General features: G+C 54.8%; 7 protein-coding genes across 7 annotated transcripts; 4 read left to right on the forward strand and 3 right to left on the reverse strand.

The window, feature by feature from the left end:
• Positions 1–86: 86 nt before the first annotated feature.
• VTN49DRAFT_5655 (uncharacterized protein) lies at positions 87–2,571 on the reverse strand (the record flags this gene model as incomplete). The annotated part of the gene is made up of 5 exons (XM_069413736.1): positions 87–1,659; positions 1,716–1,800; positions 1,862–1,908; positions 1,968–2,440; positions 2,503–2,571. 5 exons carry the CDS (start codon positions 2,569–2,571, stop codon positions 87–89), a joined length of 2,247 nt encoding a protein of 748 aa, XP_069266378.1.
• Positions 2,572–3,121: 550 nt separating this feature from the next.
• On the forward strand, positions 3,122–4,153 carry VTN49DRAFT_5656 (uncharacterized protein; the record flags this gene model as incomplete). Its single annotated transcript, XM_069413737.1, has 1 exon — positions 3,122–4,153. One exon carries the CDS (start codon positions 3,122–3,124, stop codon positions 4,151–4,153), a length of 1,032 nt encoding a protein of 343 aa, XP_069266379.1.
• Positions 4,154–4,368: 215 nt separating this feature from the next.
• VTN49DRAFT_5657 (uncharacterized protein) lies at positions 4,369–6,313 on the reverse strand (the record flags this gene model as incomplete). Its single annotated transcript, XM_069413738.1, has 3 exons — positions 4,369–5,303; positions 5,360–5,973; positions 6,039–6,313. The coding sequence occupies 3 exons, from the start codon at positions 6,311–6,313 to the stop codon at positions 4,369–4,371; spliced, it is 1,824 nt and encodes a 607-aa protein (XP_069266380.1).
• Positions 6,314–8,223: 1,910 nt separating this feature from the next.
• Positions 8,224–8,835, forward strand: VTN49DRAFT_5658 (uncharacterized protein; the record flags this gene model as incomplete). The annotated part of the gene is made up of 1 exon (XM_069413739.1): positions 8,224–8,835. The coding sequence occupies one exon, from the start codon at positions 8,224–8,226 to the stop codon at positions 8,833–8,835; it is 612 nt and encodes a 203-aa protein (XP_069266381.1).
• A 228-nt stretch (positions 8,836–9,063) lies between these two features.
• On the reverse strand, positions 9,064–11,260 carry VTN49DRAFT_5659 (uncharacterized protein; the record flags this gene model as incomplete). Its single annotated transcript, XM_069413740.1, has 2 exons — positions 9,064–9,117; positions 9,170–11,260. The coding sequence occupies 2 exons, from the start codon at positions 11,258–11,260 to the stop codon at positions 9,064–9,066; spliced, it is 2,145 nt and encodes a 714-aa protein (XP_069266382.1).
• Positions 11,261–11,701: 441 nt separating this feature from the next.
• On the forward strand, positions 11,702–13,896 carry VTN49DRAFT_5660 (uncharacterized protein; the record flags this gene model as incomplete). The annotated part of the gene is made up of 5 exons (XM_069413742.1): positions 11,702–11,722; positions 11,772–11,803; positions 11,851–11,908; positions 11,961–12,026; positions 12,079–13,896. 5 exons carry the CDS (start codon positions 11,702–11,704, stop codon positions 13,894–13,896), a joined length of 1,995 nt encoding a protein of 664 aa, XP_069266383.1.
• A 749-nt stretch (positions 13,897–14,645) lies between these two features.
• VTN49DRAFT_5661 (uncharacterized protein) lies at positions 14,646–16,957 on the forward strand (the record flags this gene model as incomplete). The annotated part of the gene is made up of 4 exons (XM_069413743.1): positions 14,646–14,654; positions 14,751–14,904; positions 14,954–15,065; positions 15,124–16,957. 4 exons carry the CDS (start codon positions 14,646–14,648, stop codon positions 16,955–16,957), a joined length of 2,109 nt encoding a protein of 702 aa, XP_069266384.1.
• Between the last annotated feature and the right edge of the window lie 974 nt (positions 16,958–17,931).

The raw sequence follows: 17,931 nt of genomic DNA on the forward strand, positions 1-17,931 counted from the left end.
CTAGCTTCGAGTGGATGGCGACATGGCCAGGGTTCAGACGCTGTGGCAACTGTCGGTCCGGCCAAGGTTCGCAGATTCGATAGAGTCTATGCTGGGGAGGCTGGAGCGGGATTGTCTGCACGCTGGGCTGACTGCTGGCCCTGCGCCGGCCCTGACTCCTTCTCCGCAGCAGCGGCTTGATCACTGCCATTTGCCTGGCCCATATCACTTACCGTCTGCGACTGTGTTCTTCGTTGAGACGCCGCTGACGGACGGCGCTTCTTTTTCTCGGACGAGCGCCGCCGAGCAGCCTCTTCCTCCTTCTCCGCGTTCTTCTGGCCCTCCGCCATCTCGCGATCATGCTTGCTGGCCATGAACGACCAGAGCATCATCGCGTAGCTCTTTTCTTCCTTGACGCGCGGTGTAATGTCCTTTTCCCGCCTTCTGCTGGCTAGAGCGCACACAGGTGGCATCTCACCATCGAAGCCAAAGTACCCGCGCTTGAACTCCTCGATGCGCCGCCGCTGCACGTTGAGTTTCTCTTGAGCGAAGCGCTCGTCCCAGGCCTTTTTCGCGCCGAGCCACTTTTGGACAATCATGGGGTTGACTGCGCCGATCTTGTCCCGGGGCTGCTGCAAGGCTGGAAGGGATTCGGGCGGATCGAGAGGAAAGATCGCTCCATGGCGGTCAACTCGTTGCCGGATCATGTGCTGATGAAACCGGGGCAGAGGATCGCCAGCTTTGCCCACCTGGCCAGGTTTCTCGGCCTCCTCGACGGTGTCAGGCGAAGATGGGCCAGATTCGTTAGGACTCATGCTTGGGCTGTCCGGTTCGTTCTTTGGGATCTCGATTGCCTGCTTCTGCGCCCGAGAGAGCGCCCACGCGCCGAATTGCGCAATGGCCCGGTACATGGCTTTAGCGGGCCGCGTCCAGCTGAGTGTCGGCACAACGTGACAGAGATCATCCCAGACTTGCAGCTGAACGTAGGTTGGTTCGTACTTGTTGATGATTGTCCTGTCTGGATCGTGCTCGTCCAAATACGGATCGAAGGGCAGGTACGCGGATGGGTTTGCGGCCTTGTGAGCAAGGTATATCTGTTCGTCTCGAAGCAGCTCGCCGCCTCCGGTTGTGATCATAAGCGGTGGCAAGCCACCAAGCGAGGGCTGCAGGATCGGAGACACCAGAGGATGGGAAAGGAGCTGGTTGGGAGCATACATTTGGATTTGGTCCTTGATCGTTATAGTGGACCCATCAGGCATGCGAACAGTGATCTGGTCGGCTTCATTTGTGAGGATTTGCTCTGCTGTTACCGGCTTCAGGTCCGGCCGTAGTCCCGGATAGGCCCGGCCACCAGGGGCGGTGACGGCAGGAGCGGAGTCTTTGCGCACATCGAATCCATGAACCGCTGTTTCCGTGTCGCGAGTCGGCTGCACATCGCCAATACTGGTTTGTGACCCAGGTTTCTTCTGCGCTGCCCCTTTGCGGATTTCCATCAGGTCATCAGCATTCGGAGGGGGCCACGCACCGGATGGGGTGTGCATAAAGCCGTGTTCAGGGATATAATCGAGTGAACTCCCAGCTTCTACGGATGGGAACGAATGTGTCAGATCTACCCACGGAGAAAGAAGGATCGCTCCCGCCGGCAGCGGCAAGCCGCGGTCACGCAGCGTAACCAAGATCCTACCCAAGGGGTCAGTAGAACCGCAAGGTCGAACAAATTCTGGGCAGAGCCTTACGATACGACCATTCCACCACCGGCCGAATCGCCCGCCATAAGAATTTCCGACGGATCATGCTGCGAGAGCAGGTAGAGGTACGCCGCTATACAATCCTGCAATCCGCAGGGAAAGGGGAATTGAGGAGCCAGGCGATACGTAGCTACGGTTCGTAAGGAAACACATCTGCAAACTGCGATTCCTAATAAACTTACTATCCAACGATGAGTATACCTACGATATCTCCGAACGGGAAACCTTTTGAAAACGTACCGTGCAAATATCCGAGCCTTCAACTTCCTGGCATGGCGCTGCAACTGATACCGATGCGTATCGATACTGCCAAAGAAATACGCACCACCATGCACATAGAACATGATCCGCCGGCAGCGCTCATTCGTGCGCTTTCTGGCACGATAGTCGCTCTTCATCTCGATCCACTCCGCCTTGAGATCCTTCATGGGGCCCCGCCATTGCCACCAGGTCGGACCCCCGACTCGCATGATGCCCCTCGGGCCCAGCTGCTCGGTGATCTTCTCCGCGGCCTGCGAGAGGTACTCCTCTGGGATGGTTACCTCTTCGACCCTCACCCATCCTGGCGTGGGGACCCGCTGCGCCGTGAAGTGCTGCAGGTCCTCGACGGTGTGGTACGCGGCATGCTGCAGAAACGCGCGGATCACGTTGAGACCCTGATCATAGGACACATGGGCGGTAGGCTTGTGGCGCCGCGACTTCCGATCGGTGTACTACTGGCCGTGGTTAGAGAGCTAAGTCGATAGGAACACCCGAGGGGGTGTGAGACACTGACATGGGCGAAAAGGGTCGAGATCACAGCTGGGGTGACGTGAGCGCCTATGCAGGCCGTGGTGAGGGGCATTACTGGATCCTTATGCGTAGAATTAAACAGCCAATCGGGTATGTGAATACACTCGACGCATATGGATGCGGCACAATATCCATCGCTCGGCCGTTTGCGCAGTCCATGATGTCATTTTCAGGAGTAAAGGGCCCCAGGGGTGCATTGATGCCTGAGATTTCGGGCAGAAATGACGCCAATGCTGCCTCGATTTCTAGGCAGAACGGGCGTGCGTTGGGCCCAGGCATACAGAGATGACGATTGATCGATAGATCAAGATCGGACACAAGAAGATCGGACATGCTTACCATTGCCAGTATGGATCAACTTGTAGGCAAACGTCAATCAAGTGCCTAGAACCTACTATGTAAATACCTAGCCAACGTAATTAAGACGATTCAGGGCTAATATCGGATGAAACAAAACCCTCCGACCTCTCGACTATTTACTTGAAACACCACATCTTGTGAAGCATCTCTCCAATCCTGCAGATCGATTCGAAAAAAAAAAAAAAAAAAAATACAAGTATCCCGTACTAGGATACGGATCCATGGCGTCGCCATCAGCAACCATGAGGGCATGGCTCTGGACAACCGCATCCGGAGGCCTTGAAAAGAACTTGTACTTGTCCGACACCGCCGAGCGCCCGGGCCAGACACTCAAGGGCAACCAAATCCTGGTTAAAGTGCACTCCGCAGCTCTCAATCCCGCAGACTTTGCATTTCCCGAGCTGGGCGGATGGATATTCTCGCGGTTCGTGGTGTCAACGCCGGCGACTCCTGGCATGGACTTTGCGGGGGAGGTCGTCGCTCTGGGCCCTGACGTGGACGAGCAGAGTCCTACTAGCGGTGTTCGCGTCGGCCAGAAGGTGTTTGGAAACCTGTCCCCGCCAGTGAGTCGCGGCGCGCTGGCTGAGTATCTCGTGACGAGGGCGGACCTGGTGTACCCAGTGCCCGAGGGCGTTGACCTCGACCAAGTCGCCTCGGTCGGCGTGGCCGGACAGACGGCCTACGAGGCGCTCAAGAATCCAGTCGCTGCGCTGGCGCCCGGCGATCACGTCTTTATCAACAATGGCTCCGGTGGCGTTGGCGTGCACGCCATCCAAATGGCTAAGATCCTCGGCTGCAGCGTCACCGTCACTTGCTCTACGCGCAACATTGAGTTCTGCAAGGAGCTCGGCGCGGATGAGGTGATTGACTACACTGCAACCGACGTCATCGACGTCCTGCGGCGCCAAGGCCCGCGATACAGTCTTGCAATCGACAACGTTGGCAATTCCCCGGCTGCACTCTACCGCGAGTCGCACAACTTCTTGCTCCCCGGAAAACCGTTTGTTCAGGTTGGACGGGGCACGGTGCCGTCGTTGTTGGACCGTCAACTGAGGCCGTCCTTCCTCGGAGGTGGTCAGCGGCCGTTCTGGTTTCAAAGGGTCGGCAACTCGCGCGAGCAGCTGAAGCAGATCGCCGAGTGGCTGCAGCAAGGGAAGCTGCGCGTTCCGATTGATGGGACGTATGCGTTTGAAGATGTGCCCAAAGCGTTTGAGAAGTTGAAGACGTATCGAGCGCGAGGGAAGATTGTGATTCACGTTGAGCCGAGAAAGTGATCGATGACCGGGACATTCGTACGTAGTTAAGTTTTTTTTGAGTTTACTTGCTGTATCTTTGTTCGGAACAATTAGTTGATTACCATAGGGGCTACCCCGACTGTACATGATCAACGGAATGACAAACAAGAACCATCCATCATGATAAGATTTTCTTTGTGACATAGGCAATGAACAAAGTTATCTCATCACCAACCATACCAAGAGGCAAGACATCAAAGTACGAGACCCTTGTTCTGCTGCTTGTCGACGCGGTAGTTCTTCCAAACAGCAATACTAGGGAAAGCCAAAGCCAGGATGGCCGTGGCTGCGATAGCGCCGTACTTCTGACTCTCGCCCCAGGCATAATTGATCGCATCCCGCTCCGGGGAACCCACCGGATACTGCATCTGGGTGGTGTACCCGCCGGCAACAATCTGAGTTGCGTTCTGTCGAGCACTCTCAGGAAGCCTCTCGAGCAGCGCCTTCTCAAATGTCGCGCCATAGATGGACGTCGAGACAGCCGAGCCGATGGCGCCGCCAAAGTTAGCCGTCAGGGTGAGCAGAGAGAGCATCATGGGGACGCCATCGCGATCAGCGGCGGCCATGACGGCCATATCACGGCCGATGACGAGGGTGCCACCGCCAAAGGCAATGAAGATCTGGCACATGATGATGTAGCCAATGTCGTTGCCCTGGCCGCGGAAGTGGATCATAAGCCCACCGCCGAGCACCAGCAGCGGCAGACCAAACAACAGGCAAGTGTATTTGAAGCGCTTCGTGTAGCGGACCCACACGCCGAACACGACGCCCCAGAAGCAGGAGCCGATGTTGTAGATCTGCTGCATGTACCCGCCCTCGGACTGCGTGAGGTTGTATACCACCATGCAGAAGTAGAAGAAGTACAGGTCCCAGCAGTAGAAGCTGAACCACGTCACGGCAGCCAGCACACAGGCGCCGAGCACGGTGCGGTTCTTGAACAGCTCCCATCGGACGAAATGAGTGCGCGCAAAGAATCGCTCCCAGATGGCGAACACGGGGAAAAGGAGAACACCAATGATCACCATTGCGATGAATGTAGCGCTCTTGTACTGGGCCCGGTTGTTCGAAACCAGACTAAAAGGTAATAGGAAAAGGACAAAGGCAGCCATGAGCAGGAAGGCGCCAATGACTTTTGTGGTCAAGTTAGTCTCCAGTTCGTTTCTGAGATGATTGGATGATTCTTACTGTCGAATTCAAGAATGTAATGGCGAATGGATTGCAAAGCCGAGCGGCCACTACGCTCCCGTTTGTACAGACCCAGCTTCTCAGCCTTGCGCTGGTAGTACTTGAAAATCACAAGCAGCGGCGCAAAGACCACGGGCATGATGATGGCAAACGCGCCGTACGCCCAGCGCCAAGTGGTCATTCTGATCCACGACTCCGCCGCCCTGGGACCGGTGAAGGCGGTGCAGATGAAGGGGGTGCTAACAAAGGCAAAGGCAAAGGCTCGATTGCGAAGCCCCGAAGTATCCGCAACGAAGACGTTGAGAATCAGGTAAATGGCGTCGTAGCCAATCACGAAGAGCACGTAGCCCGCCGCATAGCTGTCCGGGCCATTGCACGAGGCCAGGATGACGATCCCGACCAAATAAACTACAATGAAGATCAGGAAGCCTTCGGCACGACCCCATAGGTTCAGGATCTTTGCAATTGGCAGCGTCAAAACACCACCGATGATGGTGCCCAGGATGTTGGCCGTGCTGATTTCGGGCGCAGATTGGAACGAGGAGTAGGCATAGTACTGAACATTCAAGCCAATGGACTGCTGCAACGCGAGCATAAAATATGCCACCCAGATCCTTGACCGCGTTAGTCCCCTTTCTTATCTTCAACCCCGCGAAATTTGTCGACTGTCCCCACATACCAAGCATAAGTCATATAGAGTGCTTTTCTGCTCCAAACGAGGGCCGCTGCTTCGGCTTTCTGCACACCCGAATAGGCATCCTTGGTGACCTCATTGGGGTGTTCCTGGATTTCCTTTTCGTTACGCGCCTCTAAACTCAACGTGTCCGAGTCACTGGCGGAATGATCCGGCGCGACGCCCGACTCGTACTGCTTGGGCTCCGCGCTGCCCGGCTCTGCAGCGGCACTCCGCAGACGCGCATCGTCCCGACCGCGGATAAAGTCGAGCACTCCCATGGTGTTGGCGGGAGAGGAGGAATTGCAAACGACTCGGCTGAGGGGCTCAATGGGGGCTCGGAAGATGAAAGACAACTCCGGGACACAGTCTGACGGAATGCGACATCCAGTGAAGAGCAATTGAGCGAAATAACGGCCGGGGAGAAGGCGTTGTATATAAATTTCCCGAAGAAAAAAAAGCAAGTAGAAAAAATCGGATCGTCTACCTATCACTGACGATGCTCAAGTATCCACCCTAGAGTATTATTCCGATTCCAGTAGGGCTTGAATCAATCAGATAACGCTGGCTGAGCGGATCAGATAACTTTTCACTTGATCAGATAATGTCCGCCGAATCACGCCCGATCATCGGAGTCCACCGCCCCAGCCAATCACGTCAACGTTCCCCTCTGCACTAAGCGGGCCAAAGCAGAGAAATTCGCTTGCTTTAGCGCCATCTGGAGAGAAGAGAGGGACACATGGCTGACAGTGCCGGCCTGCTCTCAGCGTCATTGGCCGCTGCTGGCTGTGTTTCTCCGGTTGGGGCTCCATTGTTGACCATGTGCTTTGGCTGCGAGCACCAGCGTGGCGTCAATCTAGAACTGAACGCAGACCGAAACCAGTCCGGTGAATCGAAGGCACTGAATCTTTTTCTCTATTTAATGAAATCACGACACTCGGCATTTGGTTTTCCGATCTTCGCTCTAACGGATCCTTGCACGAGTAGTAGTCATACTGTAGAGTGTACGCCGTTGACAGTATCTTCATATTTGCCTCATGTGCATCGCTTTCAGAGCGTGAACCTTCCCGATCGGAATTGATTCAAGGGTCAATGCGCGCAATGCGTAATTGATCATGCTATTCATGATAACACGACCGGCATAGAGTTTTCAAACGGCATTAATGGTCCTGATCGATCACTGACCCTATCCTTGCCAATGTGAATGTGGGAAGACGCACTGTCCTCCGGCTATTGGACTATGCCTGTTTGAACGGAGGAGTGGGGACCTTGGCAGAGTCAGGTGATATGAAACATCCTGATTGGCCGTGCGCCGTCGATACCAGCGGCCAGAGCAAGTCACAAGAACTTTGTTGATTCATGGAACACTGATGAAAACAAATCAAGAAAACAAATCAAGGGGGTCCCTTTGGCCGATGTCGGCTTGCAGACTGTCGAGCAGGTTGTTGTCGAAGGACATTCCACAGGAGGGAGACGGTTTCGTGACAGTTCCCTCTTTTTTTTTTTCTTTTTTCGTTCCCAAGCAGGGTCAAAATCACGCACAGTGTCAGATGTTGTTGCCGACGACAGGAATGTCACATCGACAGGTTATGTCATGCTTGAGATTGAACGGGTGAAGACTGCTCAGGGGTTTTATACTGGAGAATCAAAGAAACTGGGCGGCGTCGTACTACTCGAATTCAGTATCACAGGGTACAGTGTCCTACTTCTCCTATTATTTCTGATAGCTACTCCCATAAGACATTATAGAACTCAACTGAAAGAAAAGCAACAAAGCTCCGACCCTCGTAAGGCCCTGAAATCAGGAAGTCTGCTGGTTGGCATTGGCAGAATGGTTCTACTGAAGTCAGCAATGGACAATCCCAGCCCATAAGGAACTTTACCCGGAAGCCGTGAGCCTAGCTTGGGACTCTCGATCAAAAAAGTGAAAGCAATGCGGAAGCATTTCGTGAATTGCCAGTGAATTCCCAACTGTAGCCCCGAGCGACCTCAAGAATGAAATTCCAGCAGGCGATAAGATAGCCGATAAGATAAGATAACTCGATAAGATCGATAAGCATCCCACGACAAAATTATCACCCCTCTGCACCAAAGAGCGTCAGCAATCACTCAGCCTCCATACGTTCTATATCCTCCGATAACTTAAAAGTATACATCACCACCAGTCGTCCGTGCACCGTCAAGAGCAACAATGGCCGCCGCCGCTCCACAACAACAGCAAGACCAACCCACAATCCTAACCGCCCAGCAACAGCAACAATTCGACCTGGGCATCACGCTGGCCCTCAACGCCTGGCCGGCACTTTCCCTCGCGGTGGCCTCGAACTGGGGTGGTCCCGAATCCGGCGACAAGCGCGATTGGCTGTGCGGCGCGGTCAGCGATATGTTCACGGAACGGCCGGAGACGGACGCCGAGGACCTCGAGGAGGTTCTGATCCAGGTTATGAATGACGAATTCGACGTGGTGGTGGACGATGGGAGCGCTGCAGAAGTTGCGCGGCAAATCATGGATTTGAGGGAGCAGTGTGCGAGGGATGAGTTTGGGACGGTGCAGAGTTTATGGGCGGCGTATCAAGAGAAGATGGCCAAGAAGGGGGCGGGCGCGGAAAAGGCGATGTTCAAGAGGGTGGAAAATGAGGAGGATGATGACGATGATGACGATGAGGACGACGATGGGGAAGATGACGACGGCGATATCGAAATGGGTGATGCTCCCGCTCCGGTTCGAGTGCCTCGAGAAAAACCGGAGCCGGAGGTCGATGAGGAAGGTTTTACAAAGGTCGTTGGGAGGAGGAAGCGATGATCGTTGCTTAGATGTTTCTTGTGTGTTATGATACCATGATACGAATACTCTGAAAAGTGGCGACTACATAGGTTTGTGATTGAGATCCATTGTGCACATCTAAGGACGGTGTCATTTTGGACAGTATATCAAAAACATACTCTAATCATAATAATCATCAACCACTCATCCTCAGATCACAGCTGGCCTTGCGGTAGCAGCTCTCATGGTACACGTCACACCAGCCCATTACTGGTCATCGGTAATCAGCTTCGTAATCATGCCAATGGCAATCGTTTGACCCTGGAATCAATTAGCTTCCTATTCTCATATCGAGTCAATGATCACGACTCACCTGATCACGCAGCGTAAACCGTCCAAGCTGGTTGTAATCCTCGAACCGCTCCACACACACCGCTCCTGCGGAACCGGTCACCTCCAAACGGGCAATAATGGTCTGGCCCTTGCTGGCAAACGCAGGAGGACGCTTGCTCTTGCGCCCGGTTCCAGGCTCCAGCTTGTGCAGCAAGGCCGCAAAGGTAACCTCCTCGACTGCCGAATGGACATGCATGACGCAGTTAAATCCGGCAGACAGAATGCTCTTCAGCTCCAGAATGCGAATCTTGGCTTCGAAGGCGGACACGCAGTGCACAGGCCGCTTTGGAGAGCACAACACGAACCCAGGCAGAATATCTTCCTCCTCCAGGCCTCGCAAGCGGATGCGAACCTGATCACCGCACGACGCCGTCTGGATCTCATCTTCCGTCTCTCCGTACAGCGCCGCAACCGTAACCTCGTCTCTGTTCGGCATCATCAGGTACGTGCCGTTTTTCTTGATGACACCAGACTCGATGCGGCCCTCGATCACGGTACCCATGTCCCGGTATTTCGCGCTGACTGGCATCATAAATGGCGCATTGATCTTACGGTCCGGCATTGGCATGTTGGTCAGGTATTCCAACAGCGACGGGCCGTCCCACCAAGGAGCCACGTCCTTGGGCACACGGTCTTTGATGCCAATAGTCCTCTGGGCAGAGATCGGCATGAATGTAACGTCGTCCTTCTTATATCCGAGCGCGTCCAAATACTTGGCCACCTTGACGGTACATTCATCAAATCGAGCCTTGCTCCACTCCACCGTCGGGTCATCCATCTTGTTCACCACAACGACGAGCTTGCGGACACCGCTGTTCCGCGCCAGAAGCGCGTGCTCTCGCGTCTGACCACCCTTCTCAAACCCGGTCTCGTACTCACCCTTCCGGGCGGAGATGACCAGTACGCCCACATCGGCCTGCGACGCGCCGCCAATCATGTTGGGCACAAACGACTTATGGCCGGGTGCATCGAGAATGGTGAACTGACGCTCAACAGGGCCATCCGGAGCTTGGCGTGTGGTCTTGAAGTAACCACGACCGACCTCGACCGTCTTGCCCTTAGCTCGTTCCTCGTTCGTCAGATCCAGAGCCCACGACAAGTACCACGTTTCACGTCCGGCATCCTTGGCTTCTTTCTTGTACTTTTCCAATGTGCGCTCATCGACCATTCCAGTGGCATACAAGATCGAGCCTCCAAGCGTCGATTTGCCAGCATCGACATGGCCGATGAACACGATATTGACGTGCTCCCGCTTCTCACCATAGATTTCCTTCAAAGTTTCCTCATCAACATCGGCTTGCTGCTCACGAGCAACAGCATCCGCATCCCGTGCCACCTTTGCTCCGTCTCCGCGAGCCGGGCTGCTACGGCCAGGACTGCTGCGACCAGAGGAGGGAGCGGGGGTGCTCTCCCCGCTCGCGGCCGCCTTTTGTTCGGCCCTTCTCTCTGTCTTCTCGATTGCCTTTGCCGCAGTCACTTTACTGCCAGCTTCGGCAGCGGCGGCACCCTTTGTGTCACCGGGAACGGCACTCGTCGCCGACTTGCCAGAAGCCGACGGCACCCCAATCGAGAGGACTTTCGATTTTTGACCGGAGCCAGATTCGGCGCCCCCTGACTGAGTCTTTGGCTTGAGATCGCCGCCAATGGAAAGGACCTTGGCCTTAGGCGCAGGACCAGAGCCTGCGCTCTGGCCCTGGGAGGAGCTCTGGGGAGGCGGCTGGGATTGCTGCGGGCGCGGTTGTTGTTGTTGTTGCTGTTGCTGAAACTGATTGTTATATCCGCCGTATTGGTTGTTATAGATCTGGTTGAACTGGCCCGGTTGTTGGGCATAGGCTCCGTACTGATCGTAACCCTGTTGCCCGTAGGCGGGGTATCCGTATCCCTGGCCATACTGCTGGTATTGAGGGTATCCGTATTGTTGATAGGGCTGGCCAGGCTGGAACGCAGGCGCATTGGGGTGGAAAGCCGGTGCCTGCGCATGGAGGTTGCTGGGATTGTTGCCACCCAGGTTCACGTTCTCCGTCTGCCGGGAGAGTTCATCCTCCCAGGAATCGGGGGTCTGGTCGGCCATTTTGCCAAGCAAGACACGCGAACGAAACCCTTTCTGAATTAGACGACCAGAGCCGACAGGATACCAACGGAAAAACGAAAACCGGCTTTCTGGTCGTTGGTGGTTGTCTCTTAAAATGTTGAATCTTTGAATCGTGCAGGCTTTTTTCGATGCGTTGAGGCGGGGAGATTTTGCATGATGACTAAGCAGCCCCTCATTCTGAGAGCTCTTACTGAGCTGCACACCCCCTTGGCGGCGTTGCCTGCCAAAGCGGCCTTTTGATTTCAAAAGGATTCGATGGATTATTCCTTAGTTTTCAGGTATTGTCACGCATGGGAAGGTTTGGACCGCGCTGATGGCTACCTGCGGGGAACCATTATCAGCAACGGCTCTTTCGGCCTCATTGCACCATTATCTTCAAACTTAAACTGCGGGTGAGAAGCTCCTTCATATGGAGACAATATGGAGGCCTTTCTGGCAAGGGTGAGTGTTCATGATGAGTTTTGGTGACTGTTGCTGACCGCCGGCACAGGTCACTCAGCAAGCGGTGAACTACGCCATCCGGTATGTACTTCCGCTTCGAAGCTGGAATTGACGTTAATGGTGGGCAGCTCTGGCATCACAATAACAGCAACCTATGCGATCCGGCAATCGTCTCGACTCCTCAAGGTTGGTCGCGCAGCGGCGTGTGGTAGGATCCGAGACTGATAATCTGCACCAGAATGTTAGTGGCGTTGATCGAGAGGAGCTGCTGGCTCTGCAGGAGCGGCTGCAAAGCAAGATCAAAGTAGGTAAAGGGCTTACAGCGAGGATCGAGCAAGCACGCTAACATTATGTAGGTGATCTCTCCGGCAATTGACATGATCGAGCTGATTGCGGCCCGAGGCAACACATCCCTGGAATCAGCCGTGACCTTGACCAAGTCCCTCAGATATGACATCCAATCTCTGGCAAGACGGTTAGAGAAGGCCGCCAATGCGGAAGAGCTTGCACGCAAAGGGAAGACGTCTGCCCAGCGCCGAGCTCAGAATGAGGCAGAGATCAAACAGATCATCGCAGATATCAAAAGAGTTCTGAACCGGATTGAGGACGCGGTCCCACTGATGAACTTGGCCATCACCACGTCGGGAGCCACGCTTTCGACTAGCTTGCCAGCAACCGTATCGCCATCGCGACTACTTCAGGCAAGCACATTTCTCACAGCATGCGATACGCAGTATTCCATGTCGCCGTCCACAGCGGTCCAGGTGGGCCCTACCTTTACGCTGTCGATGTACATGCTTTTTGCAGGACACATCCGCCCGCATGATGAGGAAAGCGTCAGAGAGACTACATGGAAGGAGGTCATTCACAAGGCGAGGGTGAAGTTACGGCGAGTGCCAATTGACGTGCTCTTCGACGCGGACGAGCGAGGGTCCCACGTGTTGGGTGCAGCACGCGCTGACGAGTACGCCTATCAAATTGTGATCGTTGAAGACCTGGATGATGGCCGTGTGCATGACTTTGAGGACGGAGATGGTCCAGATAGTTACGAGGGCGTTCGAGAAGCGGGCATGAGAGAGATTATTCCCGTTCACCACATTTCAAAAATCTTCTATGCCGACACGGGAAAGATGCTCAATATCAACACGGAATCTGAAGTGAACAATCCCGTGTTGTTGCTGAAACGGGATGTCAATGCCATACCTCCACGGCGCATCCTTGAACGGCAGGAGACCGACTATGCGGATTTGGAGCGGGATGAGGAAGTGGACGAAATCCAGGCTCAGCTCGATGCACAGCTCAACGGCGAAAGATTGAGGCACAGCGAAAACCGATATTACAAATCCCTTTCGGAGAAATCCATTCCCGACCGCTGGAGGCTCCCTGCGGGGCTGGATCCGGAATGGATTGCTTTCGAGGTGTACCAGGACGATGAAGACGACGAATCCGAAACGGAGGCAGATGAGAACCCGGACTCACCAGGTGGAGCGCGTCACCGATCATCATCAATAAATCCTCGTCGAGTGGCCAGTCTGAGCCTAAGTGACCGACACAATGCACCCTCCCCTTCACCTTCGCCCGGCCAGCAAGTGTCCTTCTCGTCCCAACAGGGCCCAGGCGATCTCCAGACGTCAACCGTTTCGAATCCACTCTTTAGTAACATCCGTACATCTCTGTCCCTGCTAGAAATGCTCCTCCGCCTCACCTCTCTGCAGCAGTTCCAGCAGCAGTCGCACCTATCCATTACGGACGAGCTCCTCAACTTCTTCCTTGAGGAGTCATCCAGCACGGGCGCTGGTGGTGACGAAAACTACCGGCAACGGCTTCGAGCAGAGGCGCGCCGGAAAGTAGGCTGGGACCCGTACGACGAGAGTCCGGTCAAACGACGCGGCGAAGACTACCAGTATCGCTATCCGGAGGAAGCGGGGTACGATGAAGGTGCCGAACACCAGTGGACTCCGACGGTGACGGCGACACCTGATCGGAAAGACACGGGACTGTACATCCGATCGAGGGAGAACACGCCCGATCAGAGGACACCGTCTCCTGGCCTGCCGCCCCGCCGGCGCCAAAAGCCTGGGCGGCTCTCAGTTGACGGGCAGGGTGTCCCCCGCCGAGGCTCGCCTCATGCAGCAAGATCGACAATTTCTACACCAGACCAGAAGAGGCATTGAGAACTCCAGAGGACCGTTCGCTAGAGTGTTTGGATGTGATGTATGATACCCATGAATGGTTTTAATGGTTTTGAGAGTTTGAAGACGCATCACCCTTCGATTTCTGTCTTTGTCAAGTGATAGATCCAGATGCCGAGTTAGAATGTACCATGCAGTGAAAAATCGTTTGACAAAGTTCATAGAGTCGCTTGATAACTTGCAGTCGTAACCCACGAAGTTCAACTCTAGGAACCCTTGGTCCCTGAGCGGATGCTTACATAAACCGAGCCTTGTTTGGGCAGTTCGGTGCCTGAGGCCGCTTTCCGCTCCCCAGAGCGCATCGTTGTTTGGCGCCATTCAGCACCGTGTCAGCAGCGTTTGGTTTGAGCCCTGAAGCCCTCTACGCCTCGTCGCTCTGCTGCACCAGCAGTCCGTTCAAGTTGTTTGAGGCCTGCCTGACTCGGTCGACGGAGCCCACCGCGTGTCGCTGGCTGCAATCCGGCATCAGTTTTAGCGCGTTTGCCCTTGTTCACTTTTGCGTCTCCCGTTCACCTCTCCGACCCCGTTCTCCAGATCACAAAAACACCCAAACCCGCTCCCTCGATTTCTCTCTCTTTCCTTCCTCCTCCTTCACCTTTTTCTTCACGACCGCTTCTTCTCTAATATTCTTCTCTTCTATTTTTCTTCCTTTGCCTCTGCATTTGCTGTGTTTACTCGTGTTGCAACTCTGATCCATCGGTCTTCATTGTTTGAACGGGCCGCGGTTACTCATGGCGTCTGTAAGTCGCAAAGCTCTTGTCACTTCATGAGCAGAGCTTTCATTGCGCGCTCTGCGAGGTCGCCGTAGCTTGCTTTTTGCTGACCGCTGCCTCTAGCCTCGTCCTCCGCAAAACTTCGGCGTTCCCGGTTCCCTTCCCAACGGCGCTGCCCCTGGTGGCCCGGTTCCTGGCGCAGCTCCGCTGCTACCGAACAATGGAAGAATCATTCAGAATGGCCCCGTGAGGATTCTTTGTGTCGCAGATGTCAGAGGTATGATGGTGCCGGGTCCGACCTGGGATCAGCGCTGACTGCTGGGTAGGCAACCTCAAGTCGTTGAATGAATTGGCCAGACAGGCTCGGGCCGATCATATCATTCATACGGGTGACTTTGGCTTCTACGATGATACCTCTCTGGAGCGAATCGCGGAGAAGTAGGCTGGAACCATCCTCTGAAGGTTCTTGGAAGACATTCTAATCAACCAATTGCAGGACTCTCAAACATGTCGCGCAATATTCGCCGCTGTTGCCGGATCACATCAAGCGTACAATTGCCCAACTTCCGCCACAACAGTCGATCAAGTCGCGATTTACACCGGATCAACTGCCCCTCTCCGAACTGCCCCAGCTTCTCAATAAGCAATTGACGCTGGACGTTCCCGTGTACACGGTGTGGGGTGCTTGCGAGGATGTGCGGGTGTTGGAGAAGTTCCGCTCCGGCGAGTACAAGGTCGACAAGCTACATATTATCGACGAGGCAAACTCGAGACTGCTGGATGTCGGTGGGGTAAAGCTGCGGCTTCTGGGGTTGGGCGGAGCTGTGGTGATGCACAAGTTGTTTGACAACGGCGAGGGCAAGACAACGATCGCGGGTGGCCAGGGCACAATGTGGACCACTCTGCTGCAGATGGGCGAACTCATCGATACCGCCAACCGTGTGTACGACCCATCTGAGACCCGCATCTTTGTCACCCATGCCTCCCCGGCTCGAGAAGGCATGCTTAACCAGCTGTCGGTCGCATTGAAAGCCGACTTTTCCATCTCCGCCGGTCTGCACTTCCGGTACGGTTCGTCGTACAATGAGTTCTCCGTCAATCCGTCTCTTGACCATTACCGAGGCAAGTTGGCGGCGTCCAAGGCTTCGTTCAACGATGTGTGGGAGACTGTCCGGGCAGAGGTCGAGGCGGCCGTTGCATCCAACGAGGCTCAAAAGACTCTGTTGGACAACGCTCTGAACATCGTAAATCAAATGCCATCCGTAGCAAATGGGGGGAATCCCTTTGGCGGTCCCGTTGCTGCGGGCAGCGCCGCGGGCCAGGTGGATGAGAGCGCGTTCAAGAACATGTGGAACTTCAATCTGGCGGACGCTGCGTTTGGGTACCTGGTGCTCGAGATTGAGGGGGGTCGGATTGCAACGGAGATGCGTGCTCAGGGGTTCAATTTCTCTCACCGAACTGGCAAGCCGCAAACTGCCATTCCGCCTTCGACTCAGCTCAGTGGCGGCCCCGCTGTTCCCGTCAGCGGCCCTGGTCCTCAGTTTGGACAAGTGCCGCCTGCCACGCGAGCTCCACCGCAGCAACAGCAACTGCCGCCGCAGCCGCAGCCTCAACAACAGCAGCAGCAACCACCGCAACAACCACCTCAATCGCAGCAAGGAGGCACGTCGCCGTCGGCAACATCACCGGTGCCAGTGATTCCCAAGGCCGCTACGCCTCAGCCGAGCGCACCATCCGATAAGGGAGCAGCACCGGAAACCAACGGCAGCAAGGAGAGCGATAAGACTGCGGATTCGCCAGCGTCCAAGGGCGAGAAGAAGTCCAACGCTCTCTTCGTCGCCAACACGGACAGCGAGCAAGCCGTGCGCGAGCTCTTCCCAGAGGAGGACCAGGCCAAGATCACAAAGATTGAGAAGTGGGGGAAGTTCAACCATGTGGTGACATTCGGGTCATACGAGGATGCCAAAGCGGCACTGGACAGACAGCCTGCGGAAAACAAGAAGCCGTCGGGTCCCGGCCAGCCGCGCAAGCCCAACGTGAAATTCTTTGAAGAGCGCGGGGGCCGGCGCGACGGCCAAGGGAACGCGGGAGCATGGCAGGGCAGCTCGCGTGGCGGGCCCAACGCGGGCGGCCGTGCCGGCTACCAGAGCGGCGCCAGCGACACGGAAGGGAAACGAGGAGGAGGGCGAGGGTACTCCCGTCGGGGCGGAGGTGGCGGCCGCGGCAGCGACCGCAGCGGACCCCGGGGTGGACGTGGGCGAGAATTCAGCAACAAAGGCGGCGAGACAGAGGCGTCGACCGACAACAAGCCTGCGTCGAGTGATGCCTGAGCTGGTTCATTTCTCCTTGTCTTCCTGCCAGTTTCTCATGATTCCGTTTTATTGTCTAATGCTTGCTGCTCGGTAGTGTTCAGTGTCTACTATTACCCATGTTGTTTTACTCTGTCTATTATTCACTTCGTTTCCCGCTGTGTCTTAGAATTCCCTCTTGTTAGCGATAGCCAACTGCGTTTGACCGGTACCTTGGCGATGATCAACTCGGACCTCCCATTCCGTAGGGCTTACCCGTGCTCGTTTCACGTGACTTCACGGCACGAAATAGTCACATGATTGGTCACGTGAACTGAGAAACTGAAATTGCATGGATTCCCTCGCAAAACTCACGCAATTTTGGCATGAATGTCAAGACTTATCTGACCAATTAAATTCGAATTGCCACCCATAGCTTTGGATGAGTCAGAATGACATCATGACTGTGATTTGGCTTCAGCCCTACATGCCAACACCGCGGTCGTCGCCATAGATTCTTCGATGCTGGAACATGTCTCGTCCACGGTTCGTATTAATTTACGTGTAGTCTGAGAACTAAACCGCGTTTGGAAGTGATCAATAAAGTAACTACATGATAACCAGTACCTAACCTTCAAGTCCCAAGCACGATGGAGACCGTCCCTCACACACAGGCCTTGTGACGGATCTTGGATCAAACCCAATTGCCGCCCGCAACGTTCTTAAATTGGGATCATCCCGCGAAACAACACAAAGAATTAACCTATCTAGAGAGAGACAGCACTCGTATCTGGCGCCTGATATTGTTATCGTGCGTGCAATTGCAAATTTTGTTACATAAGCGACTCGCACGATAACTTTGTAACTCACTGCTAGTTATATCCTGCTCGATCGGCTCTTCTTACTTCGAGATTGCGTCTGACATGGCATACGCCTATGATCTATCGCTAAAGTTTCAAGGATCTGTCCTTATTGAACCTTGTCTCCGTTCTCCAGGCGTAGTTAGTGCATGTTGA

The sequence above is a fragment of the Thermomyces lanuginosus genome, assembly GCF_041956635.1.
Source record: "Thermomyces lanuginosus strain ATCC 200065 unplaced genomic scaffold VTN49scaffold_35, whole genome shotgun sequence".
NCBI classification, from domain to species: Eukaryota; Fungi; Ascomycota; class Eurotiomycetes; order Eurotiales; family Trichocomaceae; genus Thermomyces; species Thermomyces lanuginosus.